The 17,353-nt window shown below is 43.4% G+C and overlaps 1 protein-coding gene and 1 long non-coding RNA gene across 10 annotated transcripts in view; one reads left to right on the top strand and one right to left on the bottom strand.

The window, feature by feature from the left end:
• Nucleotides 1–17,353, bottom strand: part of LOC106019152 (uncharacterized) — a 191,763-nt gene that overhangs the window by 141,953 nt on the left and 32,457 nt on the right. For 2 of the 3 annotated variants that reach the window (XR_011804547.1, XR_011804549.1), the window contains exons 3-4: nt 7,806–9,305; nt 5,924–6,037 (exon numbers count right to left, since the gene is read on the bottom strand). This is a non-coding gene — a long non-coding RNA (uncharacterized lncRNA). The remainder of the gene's footprint in view (nt 1–5,923; nt 6,038–7,805; nt 9,306–17,353) is intronic. The other variant, XR_011804548.1, reaches the window with a different exon arrangement.
• KCNG1 (potassium voltage-gated channel modifier subfamily G member 1) lies at nt 1,130–14,640 on the top strand. 7 transcript variants are annotated; one of them, XM_072026607.1, is made up of 4 exons: nt 1,958–2,124; nt 2,532–2,604; nt 7,377–8,175; nt 8,673–14,640. In XM_072026607.1, exons 3-4 carry the CDS (start codon nt 7,420–7,422, stop codon nt 9,441–9,443), a joined length of 1,527 nt encoding a protein of 508 aa, XP_071882708.1. In that variant the 5' UTR covers nt 1,958–2,124; nt 2,532–2,604; nt 7,377–7,419; the 3' UTR covers nt 9,444–14,640. The 7 variants fall into 7 exon arrangements, with proteins under 7 accessions (XP_021132414.1, XP_071882708.1, XP_071882707.1 ...); XM_072026606.1 differs by having other exon boundaries at nt 7,374–8,175; XM_021276739.4 differs by lacking the exons at nt 1,958–2,124; nt 2,532–2,604 and adding an exon at nt 1,130–1,243 and having other exon boundaries at nt 7,374–8,175.

Here is a 17,353-nt window from a genome sequence, read left to right as displayed (position 1 = left end):
TGCCATCTTTACAAACGTGTTTACACATCCGAAGACTGTTCCATGTCCTTACATTGTGTTTTCTTTTAGAGATCAAACAATCAAATTCCATCACGCCTCATAGCTTACATTTCCTAAGCCCCTTGCAGCTCTGGTTGCTATTCTCCTGTCTTGTTTGCCCACATCTTTCTTTAAAAGTGTGTGTAACGCTTGAAACTGGATAGCGTGCTTCAGCCAAGCCTGCCTGTTGCTAAACAGAACAGAAATAACACCCTCCAATGCCTTACATACGATCCTCCTGCTACTGGAGCTCAGAACAGCACAACTATTTTGCAGCACTGCACAGTCCATGACCCACTACAATCCCAAGGCTCCCTCCTGCAGTATTTTCTCCTAACGAGACAGTCCTCATTTGACATGTGATATTCCTTCCTAAGTGGCGTACTTCATACTTCTTCTGCTAGAATTTTATCATGCTGAATTTAGACTGGGTCTTCAATATCTCAGGGTCATTTTAAAACCCAGTCTTGTACGCCGTGACTGGAATCACTGCAAGTGTTATGAAAGTACAATCCACTCCATCGCCCAAGTTATCACAGAAAATACCAGCGAAAAATGATCCTGGAAAATTCCCTGGGAGATCCTATTTGTGTGTCCTTCCTTTTTGACACTAACCATCCATAAAGGCTTTTGAAATACAGGTTTTCATTAGCAGGACTGTTATAGAATACACAAAGGGAAAAACTCTCCATACATCTCACTGTGGTCAGTAAGAACAGCTACATCCCTTCTAGAGTTAAAGGCTGAGAGCCATCCTAAGAAAACTTTATCACAGAATTTCCCAAAATCAAATAAAAATCGGATATCAGGAAAAAAGCAGCAAGTTGCTCTCAGCCACAGCCGATGACAGCCCTCCAGAAGTGCTGTTTAACAACTCCGGTTGAAGAATACAAGCATGACTATTTCAGTAAGCCCACACAATTCTGAAGCACAGTCCAATTTAATTTAGAAAAAAAAAAAAAGAGAGAGAGAGAGAGATTTTGCTAAAATTACTATAGTATAGGTTTTCAATTTGTATTACCATAGCAACAAAGGACCTCACTTGAAATGAGACCCCCCCTCTGCTCTTGGTGCCAGTGCATAATGCTCAGAACAGGAGACAGCCCCTGTCCCACGCGGCTCGAGGTGCCTTCCCCAGCCCGGCCCGAGGTGCCGGAGTCCACCCGCAGGAGTTTCCCTGCCTCCAGGACCCCTGCCCAGGCAGGTAAGGCCAGCCGAGGAGCAGGAGCGCAGCAGCTCTGCGCCCCCCGGGAGCCAGCACACGTGGGGTGGGAGTGGTTTGCCCACGAACGAGTCCGTGGCAGAGCTGAGGATGCTGCCGGCTCCTTAACCCCGCCACCCAGATTTAATTCCCCGCTTAAAATCGGAGACGATCCCCGCTCCGAGGAGCTCCCCCCGGCTGTCCCGCAGATTCCCGTGCAGAGCGGGCACGGGGAGCGCTCCCCTGAGCTGTGCGAGGGGCGCGGTGTGGTGACCCCTGCACGGGATTTCGGCTTCCCTGGAGCCATCCCGCTGGAGGGGGGGCCGTGTGTGTGTGTGTGTGTGTGTGTGTGTGTGTGTGCGAGCCTTGCACACTTCTCGGGGACACGCACAGCACCGAGTGGGAAGAGCACCACAAGTTCATTAAGGGGTGCCACCGGTGGGCAGCACCCTGCTTCCAGCACCCCACCGGGGGTCACAGCGGGGCAGCACCCGTCCGTCCGTCCACCCATCCGTCTGTCCGTCCATCTGTCCGCCCTCCACCCTGCCGCTGCCACCCCCCGGTGCCAGGCACGACCCCAGCGGGCTGCCCCCTTTCCCCGGCGAGCCCCTGGCCCCGCGGAGAAGCGGCTCCGTAGAGCGGGAGGTGCGGGCGAGCCCCTCCTGCCCCGGCCCCGCCGCCAGCTCGGGCGCGCCCCCGCGGGGCGGGCTCTGCGCGCCTTTTGCGCGGCTTTTGCGCGGGGGGAGCCTCCGGGTGCGCCATGCGGAGCGCTCGGCACCGGGACCCTCGCCGGCTGCGGCCCGGGGAGCGGGGAGCTGGGCAGCGGCACCCGGGGCTGCGGCCGCCCCCATGCCGCGGGGCCGCCCCCCGCCGCCCGGCACCAGGCAAGTTTGCGGGGAACTTTTCCGCCGGGGTTGCGGGCACCGGGAGGCACAGCCCGGCACGGTGGGCTCCCCCCCGGCTCCGGGGCTCCCCCCCGGGGGTCGTGAGGGTCCCCGCAGGGGTTGCAGCAACAGGTCGGCTCCTGCGGCAGGGCTGGCAGAAGGAGCGGGCTGCCTCCGCTCCCCGCAGCGGGAGGCGCTCGGCTCCCGGCGGGGCCCTTCCCGGCTGCTCCCCGCCTTCTGCCGGCTGCGGGAGCCGCCTCGTCCTGCGGGCTGCTGTGCTGGGGATGCTCCGCCAGCCCCGCCGCGGCTCCCGCTCGCTCCCGCCGAGCCCGGTGGCGGCACGGCGCGGTGCGGAGGCTGCCGGCTGAGATTTCCTCGTCCTGGGCTAATCTGAAGGTCTCTTGCAGAGTTCTCTTTGAAATACTCGAGATGGCTTTGCTACCGAGCTACTTAGGGACTCGCGGTCGTGGCAGCTAATAGGTAAAGTTAACTGGTCTTGATAAACATTGTATTTCTGGCAGTTTTTTTTTGTTTGAAAAGATTTGGGGGGGGGCAGAGACAACATTTGTAAAATATCTGCTCCATGACTACCTTCATTTCAATAGCAAAATACGGCTATATGCAAATAAATGCCAAATCCTTTACTTTATGACAAGATGTTTAAAAGACTGTTTTCAATATGACTTGCTAAAATTGCTTAACAAATATATTTCAGTGTGAGCGAACTACCGTAGTTATTGCCTGTAATGTATGTCCGAACATTCTCCTGGGGATACAAGTTATCTAGCAAAGTTATTTCACTTCTGAATGTTACCAGCAGAATACGGCTCAGCCATATAAAACAAACCACCGGGTAACGTTTGTCATCATTCAGTTTGTAGGATGTCACAAGATGCCCTAAAGCATAACACTGACCAGATCAAGGAGAGCAGCATGCAGATATGTTTGGCTTTTTGTGTTTGTGTGTTCTTTCAGAATGATTTTGGTTTATGCTATACATTGACCCCTGTAAGTTTTACTTCAATTTGGCTGGAGGTTCACTTTGCAAGCAGAGCTAAAGTTTGAGATTTGTTGTTGCTACCTAGAGAGCTGTGTGAGTACAACTTGGTATTGCATGGGGGACCCTGCCAGTGGCGATACAGGATGGAAATCAGGTGTCAGAAGAGAGCTGCATTTAACACTGGCTATTTTAACTAAGAAAACTATAAAACATGGAAACTGCAAAGCCGTTTCTTACAGGATCCTTTCAGACAAGTCACTGTATTCACATTCACCCTGCACTGAAACTTTTTTTTGCTAAAATTCAAAATGGTAAAAGGCAGCAGAGATCAGTTCCAGGCACTGGAATTGATAGAAGAGTCTAGGGGGGAGTTACGCATCTTCCTTGCATGCTTGTTATCACCCAGGCACAACTTTGAATTGTCTGCATCACAGAGCAGTATCAGGACTCCTTGCAGGAGCTCTGATTACATCAGAGATGCACTGCAGAATTCAAAATACTGCAGAGGATGCTGGAGGGGGGGAGAACAGAACTTGAAGTGGAATTTTAGCATGTTACTTCGGATTTTTATTTCTTTACCTAAGAAGGGCATCTTTAATAATTCTTTCCCCCATTGTCTAGGAGTCTGGCACCCTTCCTGAATTTGTGCGGAAAGTAAGGGCAGTACAGATTTCTAATTCAATTTCTTCACCAGACATAATGGATCAGAATATCATCTTGTGCAAGAGAGATTTTTAAAAAGATGTTATATCTTGATTCACATGCACGACACACCATTTAGAGTCACCAAGAGCTCTTGCCATGGGACAGTTAGTCTGTATTACTGTGGTTTCTAGAAGCCAGAACTACAATCAGGACTGTATAATGTGGTAGGAGTCAATTCTTGCCCTGGTAAGCTTACAAACAAAAGTAAAGAAGCTCAGAGAGAAGTGAGTTATCAAAAACAAGCACACAAGATGAGCGAGGGAGCTGGAAAGAACTGGACTCCACAAACTCCCAAGCATTCAAAGGGCAGAATGCTATCTCAGATGAGGATGGATTTTATCACTGGGCCCTACTTAACCAGAGCAGTTTTATCTGAAGGAGGATTTTACTGTTATAGCACATCCTTAAAGTTCATCTTGTTTAATTGTTGTGAAAATGGTTGCTGTAGGCTAATGTGTTTTTATATTCCAATAACGTACTTCTGAATGCATTTCTTACACCTATCCCCAATGTCATCAGTCTGCAATCCACAAGTAAAGCAGGTTGCTCTTTTTGCAAGCTGACTAACAAAAAAAACCTTTCTAATCATCAGATAGCTCCCTTCTTAAAGTAGTGCTGATCATCATTCCGAGAGGTGCCTTCCAATGAAGAAACATGCAAAGAAGCACATGGCTTTATTTTTCACCTTCCTCTTCTCCTTCAATTGAGACCATCTTTCCTATTGTCCCTTGTTTTCTCCTATTCTTCCCTCTTAGATATGAAGCTTTGTGTATCGGAGGTAAAAAATCACATAAATAACACATGTACAGCATGAAATACCAAAGCTGCCTACGTGGAGTCTGTGGGCTTGCCAGTTCTGGTTATGGAAATAGAAGGAACCACCTTTTATAACTGCAGTCACTGTGTGTTACACAGGGGATTAATTTGTCCAATTTATTGTCTCGCACAGGTCGAGAAGCTGGAAGTGAAGAACAAAATTATTTTTTCTTTGCTCTGTTGTTTCACAGTTGATGCCTCAGGGTTACAGCGTGTGTCTGACACACGCGAACATTTACATTTCCCTCTCCCCATTTCTTTCCATTGTGTCAACAATGGATGTGGTGGGAGATCAAACCAGTCACAGAGATGAGCTGCCTCCTCATTTTTCCTGGCTGAGATTCAGAGGATAAATTGTTGCTAACCAACATCATCTGGCATTACAGAAGGGAAACCGGTTAACTTAGCTCCCATTTATCCACAGTCTTCCATTAATCATGATCTTTATTCTCTTTAGGCAAGCCCAGCCTTAGACATAGTTGAGGCAGAGGGGAAAAAACTTGTTTCTAAAGAAAACAACAGCTACTCTTAAGGAGAAGGGTCCTACATAACCATACATGAGGTAGCTCCATTTTCCCACCTACAGCTTGAGCTCACAATGCAGCATTTCTGCAGATGGGCATGCTTTAGTAGACCAGCTCTTAGGTCACTAGGAGTGCTTCGTGTGATAGGACTGTAAGTCAGGGTAATTACAAGCTCAACTGCTCCTTGCTTGCACTGTTCAACATGCTCTAGCTAGCACTATGTGAGCCAGCTGTCATTCTCCTGAGATCCATTCATTTATCTGAGCCCTGCAGCTTTAGCAGTGGGCAGTGGCAGAGTGCCACTGTTTGTCGTGATGCTCCACTGATAATCCCAGCGTTGGCTGGAGTTCTCTAGACAGTGACTTTTTAGTACGATTGCATTTTGTGTAATGTTCATTCAGAAAACAGGACTTGCAGATCAGTATGCCTTCACTTAGTCTTTCTTGAGACAACACACAAACTTAAATAATCTAGAAGTTTACTCGAGTTTATTATACCCTCCTTTTCTAAAACTCCTTTGGAAGTTTTAGAATTGCCCATTGCCTGCCATGGGGATTCCCAAGAGTTATAATTCTGGAGCAAAGACAGGGCCCCTCAGTGATACAAACAAGTATGTAATGATAAGGTACAGAAAGCTGAACATAATTAAGATTTTAGCAGAGAGTGGGTTAGCCCTCCAAACAGCCAATCTCAAATCACTAGCAATAGCAACAGAGATCCCACTTTGGGATAGCAGCAAGATGACAAAGCTTACCTCTGCCAAAACAGCCAGAAAATGGAACCACAGCTCTCGAAAGGTCTGAATCACACCTTGTCCATTCTTGTATATTCCCGTAGGCTTTCTTTTTCCACAGTCCTACCACAGGCCCTAAAGGTAAGTAAATGAATGATTTCTTTTTGTACTAAAGAGTATACGCATTAAAAAAATCAAAACACATCACTCCATCCAAAGCTCAGTTGTAAGAGTATGTAAGGAACTGCTTCATTTAGAGTAATTCTGGGAAGTCTGGGAGCAGGACTGAGACAGTATTTTATTGAAAATATTTTAAGCCCCCATGCAGCAAAGAAAGCCTGTTGCTCTTAAACTGAAGTGCAGCTGTAGTAATGTGGTTTACAAACCCCAGATTCTGAAAACAACAGTTCTGTGCTTAAGGATTAAACACTGTGCATAAAGCTGTAGCTGACTGTGGGGATGGAAGACCTAGAAGCAGGGCTGTACAATTCTCCTGAGCAAGAGCAGACTTTCAGACTGACTTTTAAATTGCAGTGAATCAGGGAGGCAAAACCTTTTAACATTTCCAGTACCTGTTTTTTATACCAATTTGAGCTTTGTGGTCCATGCATTCCACAGACTTCATACTAGTTTTGTGTGAGCAGAATTTAAATCTGATTTTCAAAGTCATCTTAAGAATTTTTTGGTTTCTTAGAATCACAGCTGGAGGTAGTCACCTTGGTTCTCAGCTACTACTCAATGTTAGAACAAAGACCTATTGTTGTGTTTAGGGTGCCAATTGTAATTGAAATAATATTCCAATTTTTGTGTAGAAACCATGTATTTATTAACAATCTTTTGTAAATGAGTCTTTAAAAGGGGAGTTGCCATGTCATTAAATGTGTAAACTCTATACAAAGATTTTATGTGATCATCAATAGAAGTGTTTTTTTCCAAATTGTTTCCATATGGCTTTTTAGAAATTAGTCTTATAGTAACCGTTTTTCAAAGTATTTAGTTAATTACAGCATAATTGACTTCTGTTTTTTTTTCCTATATACTTAATGCAAACTAAAATAATTAAGATTTTAACGTGTAATGTTAAATAAAAAAGACATAATTTCCTTTTCTAAAAAATACACTTGAATTCTGTGTTCTTACGTGATACTATCATAATTTTGACACTTCCTTTCTGTAGCTGGAATATCCTGCCACATGCAGGAATTATTCCTGGTTTCCCTCTGTACCCACTGGGAACTGAGACCTCAGCATTTGAGACAAAAGTTCCCCAGTGTCAGTAAATGGAGTCAGTTCTACCTGACCGGACAACAAGCCTCGCCAGAAAGCTTTTCTGACCATACTCAGCCACTGCTGATTTCTTTCCAATTATTTTATCAACCATAAATGTTTCTGAGCCTCAGTCACTGCATTTGTTCCAAACTCGAAAACAACCACTCACTCACTAAACCCATATATCTGTTTTTCGTTCCAGAAGACACTTGCAGAAGTAGCGAAGTGATGTGAAATTACCTTCCAAGATGACTCTTCTACCTGGAGAAAATTCTGATTATGACTATAGTGCCCTGAGCTGTGCTTCAGATACTTCCTTCAACCACACATTCTTTCCAGAAACAGAAACCCTTAAGGGAGTCTTTTACCAAAGAGCCAAGCTAATTCATCCTGAGGAGGATCTCCTGAAAGGGTTTCACCCTGATGATCGGAAGCATCATATTATTATAAACGTAGGGGGCATTAAGTATTTGCTCCCATGGACCACGCTTGATGAATTCCCATTGACACGTTTGGGACAGCTAAAATTCTGCAACAATTTTGATGACATTCTAAACATCTGTGATGATTACGATGTGACATGTAATGAATTCTTTTTCGACCGCAACCCAGGAGCATTCAGGACAATCCTGACCTTTTTGCGGGTTGGAAAACTTCGGCTCCTGCGGGAGATGTGTGCGTTGTCTTTCCAAGAGGAGCTGCTCTACTGGGGAATTGAGGAAGATAACTTGGACTGGTGTTGTAAAAGGAGGTATCTGCAAAAAATGGAGGAGCTCACTGAAATAAATGAACGGGAGGATGACCTCATAGAAAATGAAACAGGTGAAACATTAGAGGAGACAAAAATTGGCTTGTGCATGAGAAAGTTACAAGACATGGTGGAAAGACCCCAGTCTGGCCTCCCTGGGAAAGTGTTTGCTTGTTTGTCTGTTTTATTTGTAACTATTACAGCAGTGAATTTATCCATCAGCACCATGCCTGACCTAAGGGAGGAGGAGGAAAAGGTAAGTTAACTTTTCAGGATGGAAAACGGTATATGCTGAGAAGAGCAGAACAAATATGAGGTCTGATGGTATTGATTTGAATGGGGATTTTGCGGCTGCCTTTAGAGCGAAAAAATAGCACGAAGAAGATTGGAAATCTTACGTGACTGTGTTCAATTACTTGTAAGAATCAACCATATCAAGTTCTATGTCCAAAGAAAATGTTGTTAGTGGGCATTCTTCAGTACACTTGTATTGTATAACACCTTGTTAGGCTTGCATTTGGTATTTAGAATGCCTGAAATAACCAAGCAACATCTTCTGTGCAATAAGTAGTTCTTGTCTAAGTTTTGCATTTAACTTGTTCCAATTTGTCAATGTGTTTCCCCATAGCAACAGCTTCAATTCCTTTAATATTTTGGGTTTTAAAAAGCCCACAAAACTCTCTTTCTGTCACCGTACCAACTAAAATAGTTATTATCCAAGTGCCGATTACAAACTCCTCCTCTTTCTTCCAGGGTGAGTGTTCCCAGATGTGCTACAATATTTTCATTGTGGAGTCTGTCTGTGTGGCGTGGTTTTCACTGGAGTTCCTGCTAAGATTCATCCAGGCAAAGAGCAAGTTTGCATTTTTGAGAAGACCTCTAACCCTGATAGACATCATAGCCATTCTGCCATATTACATCACTTTGCTAGTAGATACCACTTCAGTGGGCTACAAAAAGCCCAGCTCTGGGAGCATCTACCTGGACAAAGTAGGTCTGGTCCTCCGTATACTCCGTGCCTTGAGGATTCTTTACGTTATGCGGCTGGCCAGGCACTCCCTGGGGCTGCAGACGCTGGGGCTGACCGCTCGCAGGTGCACCCGGGAGTTTGGTCTCCTGCTGCTCTTCCTCTGCGTGGCCATTGCACTGTTTGCACCGCTCCTGTATGTCATCGAGAACGAGATGGCGGACTCACAGGAGTTTACCAGCATCCCCGCGTGCTACTGGTGGGCTGTCATCACCATGACCACGGTAGGCTACGGAGATATGGTTCCCAGGAGCATTCCCGGCCAAGTGGTGGCGCTGAGCAGCATCCTGAGCGGCATCCTCCTCATGGCATTTCCAGTCACTTCCATCTTCCACACGTTTTCACGGTCCTACCTTGAGCTAAAGCAAGAACAGGAAAGAATAATGTACAGGAGAGCACAGTTCTTATTAAAAACAAAGTCTCAGATAAGCAATGCATCACAAGGGAGTGATATTTTATTTCCCAGTCTCTCTTCTGAGACTAGGGAAAATGAATGAAATTTAAGTTGCTATTTTTCCTCGTGTCAAGTAATGTTTTGTTGTAACAGATTTCACCTTTTAATTTGCTTTGGAAGCTTTTTACAAAGGTAACCCTCATATTAAAAGGAAGAAAAGGGGCTATTAACCAGGAACTGACGTGGTTTAAGAAGGCTATTATTATGTTGTTTCTTCCCCCTGACCTTCCCAGTATAACGTTTGGGACAGATCTTTCACTGAAATCATACGGTGGGATTTTAGGGATTGAAAGTTCTCTGACAAAAATAGGAACAACATATAATTCTGTACGTGACAGGCTGTTTTGTCATTTGAAATACACATTTTTTCAAACAAATCACAATGTATATAATCATTAAGCAGGCTGCCATTTTTCTTGGTCTTCTTGTATATAAATAATGTAAATACAAGAAAATTAATGGCTAAATTCTCTCCCAGTAAAATGCCTCAGAGCGTGATGGAAATAACCACAGCTGTTTGTCCCATTGTGCTCTTAAAAAACACTAAGAGTTATTGTTCACAACACCAACTGTATATTTCCGTGCAAGTCAGCCATAAACGTAACAGGAAAAAAAAAAAAAAAAGAAAAAAAAAGAGAATCAAAGTGTTTGTATCATAACCTCGCTAAAGATGTAAATACTTAGAGCTCACCAGCTTCAAAATTTAAATGAAGTTACAACGCTGATCCTATGTCACCGAATGTAGGATTCCAAGGAACAAAGTCTTTTGAGTTTTGTAGCATTTAACATTATCAAGAGGCGAATAGCTGCAAATCAAATGAAATATGCATGATAAGATGCCAGTCGTTCCCTACCATCTGTTTCCATGTTTTTACTTTACCTCAGATATGAAACAGAATTAAAAGAGGCCTGTTTCCAGGGGACACCCTACCATTACTTGGCAGATCAATATTGCAGCTACCCATTCACATTCTGCATTTGGTTCTTTAAAAGGAGCAGAAAATATATGGTCGTGGGAAGTTGCCAATGATGAAAAAAAGAAAATATCATTTGAGTCATGGAGTGGGGGGTACTGACAGCTTTATACTTTACTGTCCTCAATCACGAGGGACCTAAGACTTAATTAACTATAACTTTACCGTTATTACAGACATCACAGTACCAGAGAAAATTTTAAATAGGCTATGAAAAGGCAATTAGGTCCTAAAGCACAGGTGTATTATTCATCCACATGTGTCTTGGTCCAAGTTCCCCTGCTGAAGCCAGTGGGAGTACACGGGTCAGCAAGGTGCTGGGCTTTGGCACCTCTTTCTCTGGAGATTACCGACAGACCTCCCTTTTATTTTAGAGGGAACGAGACTGGTTCACATAACTCAGGAGACAAACTCCAGGCCTTTAAAAAAAAGAAGAGTCAAATCCAATTGCTTGACTTCATGTGTGCTCAGAGGTAAAGAAAAGATAAATGTATGAATTCCACTTTTTTTTTTTTCCTCACTAACTGTTAAGAGCTAGGGAGAGATTTGGAAGTTCCTCAGCCTGTGCTATTTGGCCAAGTCCACGTTACACCGGTTTTCTTTTCAAATGTCTTTAAAAAACAATTTGAAGGTGTTTTGGTATGCTTATTTTAGGGAATAGTTACAAAACTTGCAAAAATGTACTCTACAAATAATTAGGAATCTAAGACTCTTCAGCCTGTCATAGGTAAACGTGCCTATGGAGCTTTACTGCAGCGCTAAAAGACCCAGACTAAACTCTTGGCAATTAATTACATGCCAGAGCTAGGACTACAACCAGCTTTTCACTCTTGTTCTTCGGCTCTAATTAGAGTTGGACAAAAAATGGGAACATTATGACGAAAAAAGGAACACATTTTCCATCCAAAATACTCTTAATTTCAAAAATGTTTGATCATCTGTAGAATTGGCTTCAACACAAGTGCTATACATCCTTCTACCTTTGTGTCAGCAGTCATAAAAAGAGACAGTAATTAGATTAGTCCTGTGAGCAACAGTTGCTTATCTAAGGATGTTTTTGACAGGCTGAGCCAGAAATAAGAAGCTGTAAGTGAATATAAAGAGAAATCAAGTCTTACCAAATAAAACCTAAGCTTATTTCCTTTTTTTTCCCTACCTAATAAATGCTGAAGATCTGCCCATTTTCTCAGTGCCTTTACTTTGAGTTAATCCTCATTAATTTCATGTATCACTTTATGCCAGAATTATAGCTTGATTCTGAAGTCCTTGTCCAGAAAAAAATAAAAATAAATAAATCACCCTGAATTTGGGTGTTGGTTGAGCAAACCTGTGAAAGTATCTTGCCTGTTGGGAGTTCTGCCTGAGCCAGGAACAAAGAAGCCTTCCAGGATGCACCCCTGTGTAATTCTGAGCTTGGCAACACATCTCTTGTAAGCATACCAACATGTTTCACTGTGAATCACTCTAACAAACTTGCTTATGTTTTACACAAGGTAACGCATACTGTAGTCCTTATGCTAAATAAAGCCAGCTATACGTCTTCAGAGCACAACGTTAATATGAAACCCACATGCTGCGTTCCAGCTTCTGCTGTGAAGGCTGAACGTTTAACACGATTATGCCTCTTTACAGTACATTATCTGGAATTTTAGTCAAATTCATAAAAATTATGCATTGATTCAAAAGCTGGCTGTTTCCAGTGACACAGCTGACAGCTACCAAGTCACCTATCACTCCTTTTTTGCATTTTAACAGCATGTGAAGTCAACAAGAAAGTCCCAATAAAAACACTTTGTGCTTTCCTGAAGTCAAAAGAATTGTTTGAATTGCCATTGATAAAGAGTGGTGCTCGTCTCCACTGGAGATAGGCTCGCATTGCTATTTATATTAACCTGGGTATACTGCAGAAATACTACAGCGTGAATTCAAACAGCAGCAGCTGTATTCATTTTGGTTAATAAAGTGTTAAGTTCTCCTTTCACTTCCATGTGCTTCTTAAGGTATAGAGAGACTCAGGCATACTACAGGCAGGCATGACATCCTGGGGTCACGAGGAGTGCGTGACCAGCAGCTGAGGGAGAGTTTGGGCTGGAAGTATCACTAGCTGAAGCATGCTGGTTGTAAAAAATAAAAATAAAAAAAATCTCTCAGTATAGAACAACCTAGGTACCAGTTCAGCAGTTTGAATAGGGAAAATTTTCTTGCATGTTGTCCCAAGAGTCACAATCAGTTACTGACCTGTTAATTGGGACATAACTCAGAAACAATTTTAACCGTTTAATCAAAGAAACTAACAGGTTCCAGAAAAGAACTGGAAGGATGTGTGGAGATTGAGGATGAGAAAAATCCCTAATAAAACCAGAACTTCCAGGTAAAGGTGTTGTATTAAATTACTTTCTCCATAATCTTTCCCTTCTTCATCTGCATGTCCTCAAAAAACAGTAACAAATGGGATAAAATCATTGCTCCTTTGTTTTTCTCATTACTTCAGTATTTTTCTCAGTACTTCAGATTTCCATAGTCAGAGGTTTTCGTAGTGTTACCGAACAGTCAGAGGCTTTAGCAAGTCCAATTAAGCAATACCAACAATTATGCAGAACTGAATCATGAATTTGCACATCATCAGCTCCACGTCTGGGAAGGAAAGCTGGCATGCTCTCTACATTCATGACTTGTGTGGGTAGAATTTAACTGGGTATTCAGGCTGATGCAAAAGCAAAGAAGTTTTGCTGTAGAAGGTTCTCATTTCTACTGCTATAGCTCTGTGGTCTTATTAAACCAAAGTTTCATAGGAGTCGCTCTGAACAAAAGCTTTCTGCTCAGTCTTCCCCCTTCAGGCTACACACTGAGGCTCAGAGTCAAAATTCGCGTTAGGCACTTACCAAAGCACCTGAAGGGGCAGCCTAGTTGCCGGAGATCTGACTCACCCCTGGCAGTGTGTAGTCTTCCCCATTCTTTATCTTTTAAATAAAGGGTGCCTAGAATGAACCAGATCCCTAGTTCAGGTGTCTCATTAAAAACCCAGTGTTAGGTCAGATGAATTGGAGCCTTAATCCTGAATTGTACAGACCCACCCATATCTTCCAGCACTAACTCCATGTTATTTGTCCTTTCCACATCTCATTCACTACCTGTGGAGACCAAGAAATAGGAAGCAGCACCCAGAATCCTGGGCCAGAGAGGTCAGCTTGGCCTTGGCCAGGATCAGTGTGAAACAACGGCAGTGGCAAACATGGTTCTTGGCAGCTCGTGCCTGACTGAAATAGTTCTGTTCCCCCCAATTACTGATTTGGGTTTTCTTTTGGCTTAGTTAAGAAACAAGACTAGTAAATTAAAACAAGAGGAAAAGAACATACTCTAACAAAGCCGTAAAAGTTCACATCCCTCTCTCAGGTTTGTGACAGGCTGAAAACTGGAGTGGATGCTTCCAAACCTACAGATTTAATTGACTCTGTTTAAGCAGAAATTAGAAGTAAAAGTGACAAATGTGACTTTGAAGACTGGGCCATCGATCTCTGCTCATGCATCAGTCAGTGCTACAATGGTTCACGGCCTAGTTCTTTCCAGGTTAATAGTTCTGTTGGCTCCCTTGTGTGAGATTTAACAGGAATTTACTACCTATTTATCCAGAAGACAATATGGGTACCAAAAATACAGAAAAAAACATGCCTGAAGTACAATGTCTTCTGAAATGGTGGAACTGTGGTATCCCATAGGCCATCTCGAGAACACAGGGAGTGCAACCTACAGGGACTAGGCAGAACTGAAGGCCTGAGCTAGAGGTCACGACTGGATGAATGTCACCCCCAGCCACAAAAATGCCTTCAGAAGTTCTATTGCCAACACAGAAAATGCTTAACACTAGATTTACCCATTCATTTATCACTACCTGTGTGGCATTTCATAATCCCATTTCAGCACTGGTAATGATCTCAGTATTCCTAACATAGTAATGACCACATAAAAAGGACAGGGAAGCACAGAAGACTGGTTTAGATCCAAAACTTCCACCTCACCGCAGACTTCAGCTTTGTGCATGTTCTGTCTCGTCTTGTAACATTAGAGTGTAAGTCCTTCGGACAGTATTCCTTGTTTGGCATCAGCCAGTCACTGTATAGGACTATGTAAAGTCACACACCACATATTAAGATAAATTGGTATACCACAAATAAAGTCAAGAATATTGCCTGCACTGCACTGCCAAACTGAAAACGTTCCGAGTTTGGCCTATTAATTATTAACAATAAAATCAGAACTTCCTCCCTTTTTGCTTGTTGTTTTTCTTTGTCATTTTCCAGCATTTCTCGTGTCTTCTGAAACACTCCTTAGAATTCACAAACGATACCAGGAGTGCTATTAGCCCTGCCAAAAGCAGGTTGAAGAAGCTGCATGACCATAGCATCAGGGGACGTTTCTGCCCTGTCCAACAGAGTTTTACTTTCTCTTTGCCTGTGGGAACTAATCCAGAAGCAAATGTCACTTGAACAGAAATAAAGTTCTGCCATAACTGGAAACACAGTAGGCCAATTAGGGTAATTAGAGCGTATTTGCTACACTTTATAAATATTCATTCATTATCCCTGTAGCCCTTGTGACGAGCTGAACAGCCTTGTGCAACACTGGAGTCAGCTAGGGCACATAAACACATGTAATGCTGTCAAGATGAGGTTTCAGCTTCTCCTTTATCAGGTATCCTATTTAATGACTGCAGTTTTGTAGCCATACTTAATTATATTCATATTTTTTTCCCTACATTCACTGTGGGTCCAGAAAAACAGGGCTTTAAACTACAATAATTAGCCTGCTCAAATGACTGACCTGGAATACAAGCAGTTCCCAGCCCTCAGCTGGAGATTAGAAACCCAAGGCTGCTTGTTTCCAAAGCTAGACAGACAATTTTACAGCTCTCAATCATTCAAGTTAAGTGGTCAGTGAGTATGGTAATGTTTATCTTTCTGCTCAGCATAACACTGTAATTTAAACGGGTGCCTATCACAAGAACAAAGTTGTGTGGGCTAGCATGAGCTCCTGTACGTAATTATATAGAGGGGTAAAGTTTTGACACACAATTACTGAACAATACATTGAAGTGATGCTGCTCATTTTCATTAGTGAAACACTTCATGTCATGAACAAACTGAGTAATAGCATTGGGAGCTTTTCTGTCAGTAGCAGTTCTCAGGCCAAGCAAGGAAAAGACAACTCAGTATCACTCAGAAATAGAAGCACACCTTGGGAAATCAAGCAGATCAGATCCAACACTGTGGAATTGCAGGTGTCTTTAATTATTGAGAGGAATGCTTCAGGGGACAACCTGAGTGGGGAAAATTAAGACTGCAGAGTATCATGTGGCACAATAATTGGGTGAAGTTATCTTTTAGTTAGGTGAAAGCAGAGAGCACAAATTCAATACGGGTATCACAGGATGAAAACAAACATGATTTGACGGGATCAGAAAAGCAGCACCAGCAACAATAGTTGGTGTCCCAACACACAGGCTTCTGTATGCCCTAAAATTCATTAATAAAGTATTCTTCTCGGTGTGACATGCATAAATTGGGGGATTATTTCCCATTGACTCCTTGCTCTTCATACTGACAGCAGCAACTCTGGCCCACAGCTAAAGTACTTCAAGAGCTTGCACAAGACCGTGATGCATATTTAATTTTTTGCATATGACTGATATGCAAAGTCAAAGTTTTCCCTGTAACCCAAAATTTATCATTATTTACTGTCTTTGAATAAAACTGTATTTCTAACTATAAAAGTTTTAGTATCGAAATGCATCCACAAAGGAAGGAACGGTCAATTCTGCTAGACCACATTGGTCAATTCTGAAGAAGAGTCAAGTTAATGATAAACAGTGTGAATCCTACCTGTGCGTCAGTGCTTGGTTAAGATAGGGGGTTTTCATCACTGCAGACCGCAGAATGTGCCCAATTCGAGGATCTTACATTGCCATCTACGGGCTGCTCCTGGCAGTTCACTTCTAATTCCCAGGAACCCTGTCCTAAAAGCACCAGTTCCTACCAGTCATCGTTAAAAAGATGTATAAAAAAATAAGAAATTGCTTTTAAATCTTAGAGTCAAATATTCAGTTCCTTCCTTAGCTTGCTTTCTGAACACATGGACTCTCATTACCCAGAGAGTCCTGTCAGATCAGAGAGCTGTTAGATCTGCAAGCAAAGAGGGGCACCTGTAGCAAGGCAGGATCTCTCACTGCAACGGAGAGATTCATTTCTCTCCCTGACAGCAAGAACTTGAGTCTAATCTTAACTCTAAAACGCTTTAAATTTGAATAATGTTATTTGTGGGGTTCAGGTTCTAAACTAATCAGGAGCCAAGCCAGGACTATTTGCTTCCCTACTGTCTAGGGTTTGAAAAAAAAAAACAAAAACGGATTTCCAAAAGCACACCAGAAGGCTTAAGGCAGGCAGGGACGGTGCTGGAGGTTCTCGCATGTCAGATACAGCGGTCCCACATCACCCCGCTATGACAGACGGGTTTTTAGCAGTATGGAGGCACGCATGTTCAGTGCACTGTTCATCAGTTGCAAGTAGACTAATCTACGCCTCTGCACAGAGCTTCTGCACATGATTATGGCTCTGAACCTGTATGAGTAGAACTACCTATCATTTAAGTAGCTTTGTCACCCCCTCTACTTCTGTACCCCCTGAGTTCGCTGTAGAGAGAAAGCACAGGTACAGATAAAAAGGAGGACTCGAAGAAAAGTAGGATGCAACCTCCACAAATAACAATTCTCCTGTAACGTAATTGCTTACAGCACAGCTCACCTTTGCCTCACCTTCCCTCTGGAAGCACCCTGCAGGCATCACAGCAGCAGCGAATCACACTGAGAGCCACAAGAGAGGACAAGGTGCCCAGGGGCGTGGAAGTCTGTTGGTGTTGAGAGCAACACCTGAACAAGACCCACTGCAACAGCAGCACAGGTGTGCTGGGAGAAAGGCTGTCAGCCTCT

This window comes from Anas platyrhynchos, chromosome 21 (assembly GCF_047663525.1).
Source record: "Anas platyrhynchos isolate ZD024472 breed Pekin duck chromosome 21, IASCAAS_PekinDuck_T2T, whole genome shotgun sequence".
Taxonomy (NCBI): Eukaryota; Metazoa; Chordata; class Aves; order Anseriformes; family Anatidae; genus Anas; species Anas platyrhynchos.
The sequence above is the reverse complement of the archived record's forward strand: the minus strand, read 5'-3'. Positions and strand labels throughout refer to the sequence as shown.